The following is a 12439-nucleotide window of genomic DNA, read 5'->3' as shown; positions in this document are numbered from 1 at the left end:
TTCTAAGCATACAGTATAATGTATCCTTTTAAGAGGAATCTGTTCGGTGTGGTAGTGTTGCTACTTGTTCTCTCATATTCATGACCAGTTAAACCCATGTCCCATCTTTATTTTTACTGGTTCTCTCTGGTTTAAGCCATCACAGAGTAATCCTATCAACCGTGGGTTCACAGTTACATTTTTCTTAGTATTGGCATCAAGGTTACCCTTGGAAACATGTCAAGTATTACAGACGATTCCTTGAGGAATGCCATGTTCTAGTTACAGCAGGCGCTGCAATGGGTTTGTGTGACTGCCTTAACTGGTTTAGCAGAGCTTGCTTCATGAACCTGTCTGATCTGAATAATCAATCATTTTCATTCCACCACGCTACTTAATATCCACAAAACTGACCAACTTTATTTGTAGCAATTAAGCTATATGTGCAAACATTACAGAAAATACTAGTTACATTTCCATGAACCAACTGTATAAATATAAAACTCCAGGATTCTAAGTATTTATATATAATGTATATTTTAAAAATTTAGAAGTACATTTTGGAAATATTTCAATGGCTCTTAACAACATGAATACTAACAGATGCACTAAGGCACATGCATGCAGTTTCGATCCATTCAGGAGTATAAACTTTACAACAAACAAATTTAGGCATTCCTGAGAAAATGCATTAAAAAAATGAAATATGGGAATTAAATATATGGCCAATGGGGAAGGCCAGCTATATTCACCAGAATTTCCTGGGTTATGAAACTTTCACTTATCTAGGAAGAATAGTAAATATATAAATTAAAAACCATTCACACACACACACACACACACTATCACATGAAATATTTCTTCAGTCTGCTTTTTTGGTATGCCATCTTGCTGTATGCAACAGCTGTCTGTAGGCAGAGGCTGAGTGGTAGATGATCACTGTCAGCACCTTGCCGTGGATGGGAATGAGTAAAGTCTGGTGACCCGTGGCCCAGACCCGATACCACGGCCCATAGAAAGGGTCCGACACGGCTGGGCAGAGCATGTTGTTCAGGTTGACCTCTGTTACCTGGAGGAAGGACAAATTCTTTACATAAAATCACACTATACAGCTGATATGTCAGAGCTTACTGTAATTGCAGGTGATGTAACCGATGAGCCCTGGCCTTTCAAATAAGACCATTAATGTTTGTGAAGATCTCGCAACATCCTATGCATAAAATCAAGCAAGGAAAAAATATAACGTGTGAAGTTATTTTACTTTGTAAAAACGTCTTGTATTGGGTACGAGAATAACAGCATTCAAAAGCAAAACAGGGTCAGGTGAAATGTGATTTCATGGTGTTTTTTTGTGAGTGAAAATTTAATTTAAACCAGCGAAATTAATCCAGGCTACAAAGATAACCTGAGACAAAGTAATTTAATGCATTCCTAATCAGACAAAGAACAGTATTTGGGTCAACGGGAATGAAGATGAACATGATATTTAAGCAGGTGCCCATGTTGGCCTAGGGCTGTAAGCTGACTGTCAGTGTGGATCAGGGTCTCTACAGTCATATTCACTCCAAAGGGCTGGCTGGATGACACACTGGGGCAGTATGTGCCCAGATTTGGGCCACAGCCCCAGATAGATAAGGGTGTTATTGGCGCATGCAAGGATACTGAACACCAGCAATGATTGTCAGAAGACAGTTTCACTGAGGTTTCTTACCAGTCCCAGTGCCTGCAGGAGGGTGAAATGATACAGAAAGAGGATCCCAATGGACAGGACGGCCCACCAGATGTCTCCTAATGGCTCCGGCCTGTATACCCCTGTAGGCGGGAGCACGAAGAGCGGGGATGTCAAACGGCAAGCGGACCAGCGTCACAAATGAGGCAGTTACTAAAGACAGACTCGGAAGGCCACCTGGAGCACTGCGGTGGTGACACTGGCATTCCGAAGACCGCCCCCACCCCCCAAAGAGCTGGGCTGCACCTCCCCCCCCAAATCAGCTCATTTGCACGTTTGTGCTCCCATTTCCCACCTGTGATTCAGAGGCAGTGACCTCATTGCTTCGTTTCTGAAAAGGGGCCTATTTTGTTTTATGATCCATCACTCATAACTTTGCCTTAGACTCCCCCTACATCCATCGCTCATTCTGTAGGCGGCTGGAAGGTCTGACCAGCCTCTGGTTTTTATTCTGTGATCTATAACTGTATTGCCTTCATTGTAACCTGTGGAGCTTATCTATTGTCTCACAGTTACACCATTCATCTTGCAACTGCACTATTCAATGTCACCTCTGTTTATGCCTTACAGAAACGACTTCCATGACTCTGTGATACTGTTTATTAGAAGCATTTGCACAAAGTCTCTACAAATAATCACCCTTTTATGTAATTATAATAATTTGCAAAGACTGCCTTTTTGCAATTAGCACTGAAGTTGCTTATGTTTGCATGTATAACAGACAAACTCCTCAACAGCGGTGTATTGACTGACGTCATCATAAGCTCTGCTGCAGGACTGTGAAGGCGGGCTTTCTGATCAGTCATTCACATAACTGGCTGCAGAACTGTGAAGGCGGGCTTTCTGATCAGTCATTCACATAACTGGCTGCAGGACTGTGAAGGCGGGCTTTCTGATCAGTCATTCACATAACTGGCTGCAGCAACTGGGCTCCTTCAGGGCTCAGGTCGCTTTGACCATTAATCATTTTAACAGTCCGATATAATTAAATATCATAGATTGATTAATTTCTTCTAGTTAGCTACACCTTCAAATCATATTCAAAACATTGTAATATATAACAAAACATAACATATCTAGCATTTAGAATATTTTCAATTTAAAATTCTGAGAGTACCAATAATGGAGTACTAATATAGAATAAAAACAGACCATCTATTCAACGGTAATTTTCAATATATCCTGGACAAATGGTGGTTATCCAGCTGAGCAGGCTGTAAATTTTGTTGACTTTATGACAACGAATATCTGAAAATCTTGTCAAAGCGAGCCAAGTGATTCACTGATTACACAGCATCTGCACTAGGTGGCAGTCTCACCCTGCTTTGGTTTTTATCAAAGCCATCTACAGGGCCCAAGCATTCACAACGTGTGCAGACCTTTCCTCTTCGCCAGACTGTAGTTATACTACAGAAATAGTCTGATCTACGACCCTACCCTCATCTATAGTCATGAGCTTTGGGTAATGGCCGAAAGAATGAGATGATGGATACAAGAGGCAGAAATGAGTTTCCTTCGCCAGGTGTCTGGGCTCAGCCTTAGAGATAGGGTGAGGAGATCGGACATTCGGGAGGGGATCACGTTAGAGCCGCTGCTCCTCTGCATCGAAAGGAGTCAGTTCAGGTGGTTCGGGCATCTATCTAGAATGAGTCGTGGACACTTCCCTGGGGCGAAGTTTTGGGCATGTCCAACTAGGAGGAGGCCCCAGGGCAGACCCAGGACACGCTGTAGAGATTATATCTCTTGGTTGTACTGGGAACGGCTTGGTATCCCCCCGGAGGAGCTGGAGAAGGTGGCTATGGAGAGGGAGGTCTGGGCATCCCGACTTAGACTGCTGCCCCCGCTATCCGACCCCAGATAAGCGGCAGAGAATAGATGGGATGGGATGGGATGGGATAGGGTTAGTTTGTTCCTGACACTTATGATTTATTTATATAGTCAAAAATATTAAAACCGCTGAAATAAAACAAGAATGACAGATCAATGGACATGTAAATAACCACAGACCTACCTCCCTTTCTGAAAAGGTAAACAGTGACCAAGTACAGCATGACATGTTGAATATAGTAGACTTCTTTTTCAAAAGGCAGCTGAAAGAAAGGATAGCAACAGATGACTGCTGAATACTAAGGACAGAATATCATTTCTGAGCATTAATTAACTGGGTTTTCTTATTTAAGTTGTTCATGCAAAACTTTTAGTCATCCATATATTAAGATGTACAACCACTTCTCGTTTAGCAAACAAGTTCCATTCCAATGATTATGCCGTTAAGCAAAACAGCCCCTAAGTGATAATCATGGTAGCTTAAGCATGACCGCAACTGTGCTTACTTCAGCCATCCATGCTTAATGCCTAATTTCTTAATATCCTTCATGAAGTGGACAATTCTAACATTTTGTACATTCTACTTCAGAGATCTATTGTACGCCAGCATGCACTGTTGCCCAGTGTACAAAATGTAGTCATAAATGCATGAACTGGTCAGATTTTTATTTTTTATTATTGCTGTTGTATTTGTGAATGGTGACATTCTCAGGTAATTGTAAAATGAGGAGTGGTCGTAAAAAATTTCACAGCTTCCACAAACTGGCAGGGCCATTTTCATTGGGTTGTGAAAAGAAAAAGAAAATTCTAATGTCAGTCTTTTTTGTTTTTAACAGTGCATGAGCACAATATGCTACTGTCACGGCATCATTTCTGTTATGTTTACCATTCCTGCACTATTTCTTTGTAAATCCATTTGGTTTGAAATCTTGGTCATGACTTAATGACCAAGGGAAGAATGTGGATGCTGAGGCTAAACCAGCAATAAAGCAATCAAATTGTATGTGACCCCTTAACTGTTCATGTATATTATATATGTACAGTCGAACCTCGGTACAACGTACCCCGTTTATAACGTTTACACCAATACAACGTTCAAATTTTAATGTCCCGAATTGGCGTAATGCATTATTCCATTTGCCAGTATCGCTTAGAACGTACACCTTTACAGCGTAAACTTCGATATAACGTATGATTTTCAGACTAAAATAGGCAAACTGACCTTCGTTACAACGTACAGCCTCATCTTCCGAGCGCGCGCACAATTCAGAATCGGCTGTTGCCGGCCATCTACATCGCTTAGCAAGGCCTAACTGTATGAACCTATTCTCACGAAGCATTCCACGCCGGCCGGACTCCTTGCATGCAGCCCCCGTTTTTTCATGGTTTTGCATGGTGTCATGGTATCGAAATTTATTTCAGCCAATTGAATCATACAGGTGCATAATTTCGGTTTGACATTAGGTTCCAGTAAGGCGATTTGAACGATAAGCCGGCAGTGGATTTTGCGTTATGTCGGCTGTCTATGAGTAACTGATATTAACCTAGTTTGAAGAATATAGTTCCTATTCAGAATAGGAACTATATTCTTCAAACTACACAAGCTGTATGTCATATTGTCAACTTGAGGGGTGTTTTATAAAAGTTTTTTTATATACATTTTGTGTTCTCTCATTCATTTTGAGGGACTTGGTTACAACGTACTATGGTTATAACGTACAAATTCTTAATGTCCCCCGAGGTACGTTGTAACGAAGTTCGACTGTATGAGAGCCATAGACAACCAGAGACAAATTTCACGTGTGTAAACATAATTGGCCAATAAAGCTGATTATTGTTATCAATAAGAATAATAATAATTGCAAAAGCATGCTTATGTGACAGTTCCTGTCTTCACAGCTTGCAGCGTGAAGCCGCAGCTCTCCACAGGAACATGTGACTGCTACCACCCGAGCCGCTGCTTGCGCAATACGTGCCTCTGGCCACACGGGGCACTCACCAGCCTGGTGTTAACAACAGGGAAGAGCAGAGCCAACAGGGCCCCGTTCAGCATGTGGACCTGAAGCCTGAAACAAGGGGGCAGGGAGGGTCACACGGAGACACGGGAGACGCCGGGTCTCTGCCGTCGACTTCACCCCATCGCTAAAGACTACTGACTAATGAAGGGCAAACGTGTCAGATTTTATGGCAGAAAAAAATAAACACTGTGAGGAAACTAGCAGCCATTTCCAGGATCTTGACACAAATTATATTTACAGGAAAACAGTACTTTAAATGCAATGGTCTGGACTTCTTGGCAGTTCCATTGGCATCCAAGAATCAGGGAGCTGTTTTGCAGACAATCCTCAAAAAGAAAACTTGATGACCTGACAAGACTCGCACATCCATCAGCCTGGCAAGCTGCTGGTGCAATCCCAAGGAGGAAAGTGGTGTTGCACTTTGCATTTCTCCCTCACGAAACCAAAAACACAGAATGGGTATACTGTAGTTCAGCTTTTGTGCGAGACTGTGTGTTGAGTCTTTACTAATGCAACAAGAGACACACAGTTTACTACTTCAGTTCTTCTGAGAGTTTTGGCATTTTAATGTTGCCCGTTTTTGGTAATTACGTGCTCTGACCAGGATGGGGATTATAGTTTGAGAGGAATTGTCTAATTTGTCTAACTAGGGACCATTAAACATTTAATATCATAAGGTCATATTGGTATGCTCAGTGCCCAACAAATATTAAATGTTTTAAATAACCGCATATCAATTAGCTATAATAAAAATCCCATAGTATTTTTCCCCAGGCTGACAGCAGGTGTGCGAGTTGTAAGGTTGCAGGTTCCAACACACACAACCAGCAAAATACATTTTTCAACCGGGCGCAGTGAGACAAAGGTGCTATGACTCCAGCCTGTGTTATGGATATTAATGCTGACTGAGTCTGTCTGCCTATTAACCTGCTCTAAGGACAATTACAGGGTGCTGTTAATGTCACCATGGGTGCCGCAAGTCAGCTTGACCGAACACGTGTCTGTCTCAGGTGACTGTCTCAGGTCAGATAAATTACTGTTTATGTATTTGTTACCTCTTATTAAAGAGGTCTGTGTCACAGATCTGTGAAAACAGTCACAGCTTCAAACGAGGACTGGAGATGATCCTGATCAACTTGGTGTCTCAGTACTTTGAATAAATACTTTGACTCTGCGCTTATATTTGTAGTGTGTATTTCAGTGACCACACCTACACATCCATAACCGAGTCACAGAGCTTTCGGTGATGTGCAGACAGTAGCAGTTGAAGCTTCTCCCAGGCGGATTTACCCAGACTTCAGCATACAGCTTATCCTCCACTGTTCAGGAGTCATACTCATTAGCTAACAAGGGATGGTTAGAGAAATTACAGACAGGCTTATTTATAAAGCCAGGATTACCACATGCAAATGCTTTTTTGGATGCAGGTACATACCGGAAAATGACTCTGGCTGTTTTGCATGGTGGACAGGACAACAGGAAAATCTGTGTGCAAAAGGAGGAACGTAAATCAGATACGATTTACTACCTGAATCCTGCTTCCTCCAAACACACTCCCTGCAACCAGAGCACATACTCTAGTATTATACACATTTCTGGGCATATAGTCTGTGTCTCACACACTCATTCAATTATATCTGCTACCTCCAATTAAATCCAAATAAGATAAAAAAACAGATGGCAAAATAACACATTGGGATTCAATTCTTTGAGCAAAGGTGCGACAACAAAGCTCAGACTTCATAGTTAGAAAAATATTACGTCAACACATATTGGAGTTGATGTGATTTTTCAGTCTAGCCTTGAAAACGATTGATTGAAATAACCTGGTAAATGATGCTCATTTTTCAGTAGGATGCTGTTGGCATTTTAGGGTTCCACAAGGCCAACAAGGAAAACAAAACAAGCAAACAAAACTATGCCTCTGCAGGTTATGAGAAAGTGCATTCCACAGCAGGCAAACATAAACCTTCAAATCAAAGAGGAAGCACGCGATAGCCACGGGCGGGGACGACAGAAAAGTCATTATCTCGCTCCATACGGCCCTGTGAAATGTGGAAGCTCTCTCTCTCAGGCACCAGGACAGAAGGCTACCCTTGTGTGACCTGGGGTTTCCCCATTTCATAGCTAGGTACTTCGTTTCAGAACAACGTCAAAGTCAAACTCTTGGGTGACGACGCCTTGGGAAGGGCGGCCAGTCGATTAGCTGTTTGTTTACCTTGCACAGGCCACCCTTCCTCACACGCAATTATTGCAGCTGTTTCCAGTCGCAATAAAGTGAACAGATAAGAGATAAAAAAAAAAAAGAGGTACAGCCAATCAGATGAAACAAAGGGAAGGAGGGGTCAGCAGATAGAAAGAGCGACTGAGGGAAAGTACAGAACAATACAAACTAAATAATATAATAAGTTTTTTTCTGTTTATGCCATCCTCTACTGTACCTAAACTCTTGCTTTCTTATGACTTTATTGTAGTGGATTGCTATGTTGAGCTTTACCAGTGAGTCACAGCAGTGTTCAGACAGGCCCGTCCATTTACGCACCCCATGTCACTATGAGTCAATGCATTACGCAATGTCTATGAGTAACACACTGGCCAGAAGGTGCCAAAGAGCCTGTGGACACATGCATCTTGACACTACTAACACAAACAGTTCGGTTTTTATTATGGCCTCGTGCATAGTTAACACCACTTTCAAAAATGACATTGACCTTGGATATTTCAGCAGTTTACACAGCATTGCTCAGATAAATTTGAAGAAACAATAAGATTACTTTGATGATCATTAAAAGAACCTCAAGGGGCAGGAACAGTAAAATGATGAGGATTATCTCATTCATATACTATACTACAGTCAACAGTGTATTGGAGTATAAGCTGGGAAACATTTAGCAAGCAATAGCCTAATGATTGGGAAGGGTTCGTCCCAAACAAAACACAGAGGTGAGTGTTTTCTCACCAGTCTGGTTACCACTACTTTGAATAAAAGTTTTTCCTCTCTAGGAACTTTCAATTACACACTGATATTAAAATAGATCTCCTAATAGTTATAGTTTGTGACTACGCAACACCAATTTAATCTTTTATCTTTTTAACATTTTAACAGTATTACGTTTCATTATTTCCCCGTAAAATCAGCAAATCACTTGTTTGAATCTGCATAAATATACATTGATTAATTTATTCGAATTTGCGAACAGGTTAAAGAATGACATTAAGTAACGAGAAATTGACTGACAGAAATTAGCATCAAAATGTGATTGTTTTTGCAAATAAACCAGTCTAAAAGGCACACTTCTCTTCGTTTGCAGGTTCCAGACATCACATAAACAGACCTGACAAACAAATCAGTACAGTAAGTCAATATTTTTGACGAGTTCCCATACCTGCATCATGGTGACAACGTGACAGGGATTCAGCAGGTAAATTACGGTTTTGGTCGCGAACTTGAACCCCACTTCAACTCCAAATGTCAAGCAGAGAGCGACCAATAAAAGGTTATTCCCTGGTCCGGCTTCCTCGCTTTTGCAGTCTCCTTTGGCACCTTCCTTTTGCTCTTTGGAGGAGCTGATTTTCCTTAATGCCAACGCGATCTCTACGACGGACATTGAAATAATAACCAAGCTTTCCAGTAGTCGCTGCTTCGGCGTGAGGAAAGCCGCACACTCCGGCCCTCCATTGCCTTCAAATTTCGGGTCGACACCTCCGTAAGCCCAATCTAACAGGCTGCAGATGTCATACGGAGCCATACTCCACTTTCGTTACCGGAGAAGGTGAAAAAAGGTCGACGTGTAAGATAACACACCGATCTGCCGGGACATCAACGTTCAGTCCATGCTGAGATGTAATAACGAGATTTAGATAAGGAGAGGCCAACAGTCATACTGATGTTCGCTTTATCGCATAAATCGCTGAACTAGAACTGGATCAGACAAGGCAGGCTAACGAGGGATGATGAAACCAGGAAGAGAATGTAAAATGTCCATTTCCATACGGCAGATAAATAACACGTAAGCGTTATGTTGTAACAGCAATTACACAGCCAGACTATAGCTTACTTGTCTAGGTGGACGGTAATGAAGTACACGGAACACGGAAAAGTTAAAGAAATATTAATTAAAGCATTTCACTACCGAAACAACCAATTAAAAAACAAAAAGGCATAATATTCACAAACTGTAAAGTATAATAGCATGTGTATGTAAAGTTATGTTTGGCGGTCTACTTTGGTGTAAAGGACACGACAACCCCGCAGTGTTTTAACATGTCCGTGAACTCAAACACGGGGAATTTCACATAAATTAACGACTCTGAAGGTGCTCATGTCGTATTTTAGCTACAATTTCACCGTCGATAAACAGAAAAAAATAATCAAGTCGGCGCAGAACATCCTTGGATTTCCGCGCCTCGTAATTCCTACTTTGCCCGATGCTGCGAGCCGGAAATACAGTTTAAAAAAACATTTCAGTTTTTCCCTCATGTATATTCATTAAAAATACCTCGTGACTCCGACAAAAGTGCAACTGTTTGGATGAAATCGCACAGAGCCCCGCCTATATGACACGTGTTCATGTACACGTGTCAATTTCATAATACTGAATCGCGCGAGTAATTAAGCAATACGTTTGGTACGTCTACTGTACGTGAGTAAACGGATAATGATGTGGAAGTGCAGTGTACACAACAAGAAAAAACATCGGTGTATGTGGCGTTTAACAAAGATAATATTACTGGTCATTTATCTCCTGTAAACCAATGGTTTATCCAATCTCAATAACCTTATGGTTATAACTAGAATGTCAGATTTTACATAGAAGTCATATACGGCAAAATAACCCAAAAGATTAACTGTGTCTGTAACTATATCCGTTTCCTAACAAGACATGTGCTTTTCTTTAACACTTCGTAACTTCACGTAAAGAGATTCTACCTGTATCTGGAGGAAGCTGTACAAACCGCTCTTAAGTCCCTTATGTTACGTTTCAGCAGCGATGTTACGTGTTTTAATACTTTGCTGGGGTGGTTTACCCTCCAGTACAGCGCTTGTTTAAATGATATTTGTGTTAAATCTCAAAGCATGCAGAATTTGACATATTTGTTACTAAATGTGTTATTAATGACTGCTAATGTCCAATTCTTGAAGTGTTGATATGGCTACACTCAGAAAAAAACGTACAAATCTATACATTTCAGGGTACAATTACTTGTCCCTGGGGCTGTACCCCCAAGGATCTGCCAGTTGTACCTTAGCTGTAGGCACGGGTGTTACAGGAGATTTTAGGCCCATGAAGGTATATCAAACCCCCCCCCCAAGATTTTCCAAATCTTGTAGGCCCCCTGTCTCTCAGGGGCCCTTGGCATCGTCCTAACTTTCCCCTGTCTTATGGCACCCCTGGCTGTAGGTAAATGTACTTTTTAAGGTATAGAAATGAACTCCAAGGAACATTTTTGTACCATTAGGATTTATTGTTGTTTGTACCTTTGGGTACAAAACTGGACCAGGGCTGCACCTTTTTTTCTGACAGTGTGTGTAATACTCTTGGCCTAAATGCAACAATAGCAATACCTTTATTACCTTATGTTGGAAATGTTATCTTGATTTTGTATTGCCTTTATATGGAAAAAATATAATTAAATGCTGGATATATATAAGTATTGATAAATAGCCGAAGGTTCATACACATTTCAGGATTATCAGAGCATTGTTCACTGTTACACTGTTCAGCAGAAAGGACCAGCTATTTTGTCTGCTGAGGTGCAATGTGTTAATGTTTGAAAACCTACGTACAAATCCAAGTTGCCTTGGAGAAATTGTTTTGTACAGGCAATGAAAGTGCAGGAGATCAATTATACTGTTTTGAAAGCTCAAAGGAAGCATTAATGTTTATTTATGCTAAGGATATTGTTCAGTCCTAGATTGTAGTTTTCATCATTTTCCAAACCAAACAAAGTTGTTAGACTTTCTGAGACAGGAATTGTTAATCCCACCCTACACACGTCAACCAGACAATTAAACACAATGATTTACACGTTTAATGTTAATAAAACTTAATTTCATAGCAAAGCAATTATTTAACAAGGGTCACAAGTAAAACAGACAGAAAGACAACATTACAACTGAACAATAGTTGCCAAGGCATCTCCAGAATTTAAAGTGGATAAGCTGTGAAAACAATCTTGCAGTTTATGTAATAGTTTCGATGGGAAACGGAAAACGGAATTAGACTGCTTTTGCCAAACCCGATAATCTTTCCTCTGCCTTTGCTACGTTTCTGGTAGCAAAAGAATAGCAAGTAGAAAGACAAATGTTTTCACTCAAATGGTTATCTTTGCCCTTCAAGGAAATGAACCACAGAGCAGTCCTAGTTACTTTAATACCGTGGTAAATGGTTGCTAGACAGTGGCTATTTCTCAGAAATCTGTAGAAGCAAGATCACCAGTTCAAGTCCTTGGGGCAGCCGAATGATTTCACCGTTGGACCCTTGAGCAACATACTTAACTCCCAGTTGTTGGAGGATCAGTCTGACCCCGCTTTCAGATCTGTGCCACTTTGGAGAGAAGCGCCTCCTAAATAAATACATCTTATAATCAATCTTATATTTCTGATTCTCTACTATAATTATGTTACAGGAGGCCAAATAATTCAGTTACATATAAACTACAGGACAAAAATATTACATAAAAAATATTGCTGGGTATTATTCTGCTACTATATCCTTATGCTATGTGTACAGAGTAGAATACCACTGAAGTCATCTTGCCTTTCTAATCATGAAATATAAACATGTTTCTTGTGTATAAAGCTACATTCATTGCTGCCAGAATAGTGAGGAAAATGCCCCTTTGGTTATGTTATATTAGGCATAATGCACACAAAATATGGTTT

General features: G+C 40.8%; 1 protein-coding gene across 1 annotated transcript; it reads right to left on the bottom strand.

Annotated features, from left to right (window-relative positions):
- Positions 1–379: 379 nt before the first annotated feature.
- Positions 380–10083, bottom strand: LOC111859835 (transmembrane protein 164-like). The gene is made up of 6 exons (XM_023842856.2): positions 8940–10083; positions 6989–7038; positions 5535–5601; positions 3720–3798; positions 1691–1791; positions 380–1048 (listed from the first exon to the last, which is right to left on the bottom strand). The coding sequence occupies exons 1-6, from the start codon at positions 9300–9302 to the stop codon at positions 842–844; spliced, it is 867 nt and encodes a 288-aa protein (XP_023698624.1). The 5' UTR covers positions 9303–10083; the 3' UTR covers positions 380–841.
- Between the last annotated feature and the right edge of the window lie 2356 nt (positions 10084–12439).

This window comes from Paramormyrops kingsleyae, chromosome 10, assembly GCF_048594095.1.
Source record: "Paramormyrops kingsleyae isolate MSU_618 chromosome 10, PKINGS_0.4, whole genome shotgun sequence".
NCBI lineage: Eukaryota > Metazoa > Chordata > Actinopteri > Osteoglossiformes > Mormyridae > Paramormyrops > Paramormyrops kingsleyae.
Note: the sequence above shows the minus strand (reverse complement) of the source record. Positions and strands in the feature narration are given on the sequence as shown.

What these genes read in the sequence shown, in the direction of transcription:
- LOC111859835 (XM_023842856.2), bottom strand. Translation starts at nt 9,302, where the DNA reads ATGGCTCCGTATGACATCTGCAGCCTGTTAGATTGGGCTTACGGAGGT. An exon ending in CTGTTGTTAACACCAGGCTG is followed by an intron (nt 3,799 to 5,534) that starts GTGAGTGCCCCG and finishes CCTTTCTTTCAG; the next exon opens with CTGCCTTTTGAAAAAGAAGT. An exon ending in TTACCTTTTCAGAAAGGGAG is followed by an intron (nt 1,792 to 3,719) that starts GTAGGTCTGTGG and finishes TCCCGCCTACAG; the next exon opens with GGGTATACAGGCCGGAGCCA.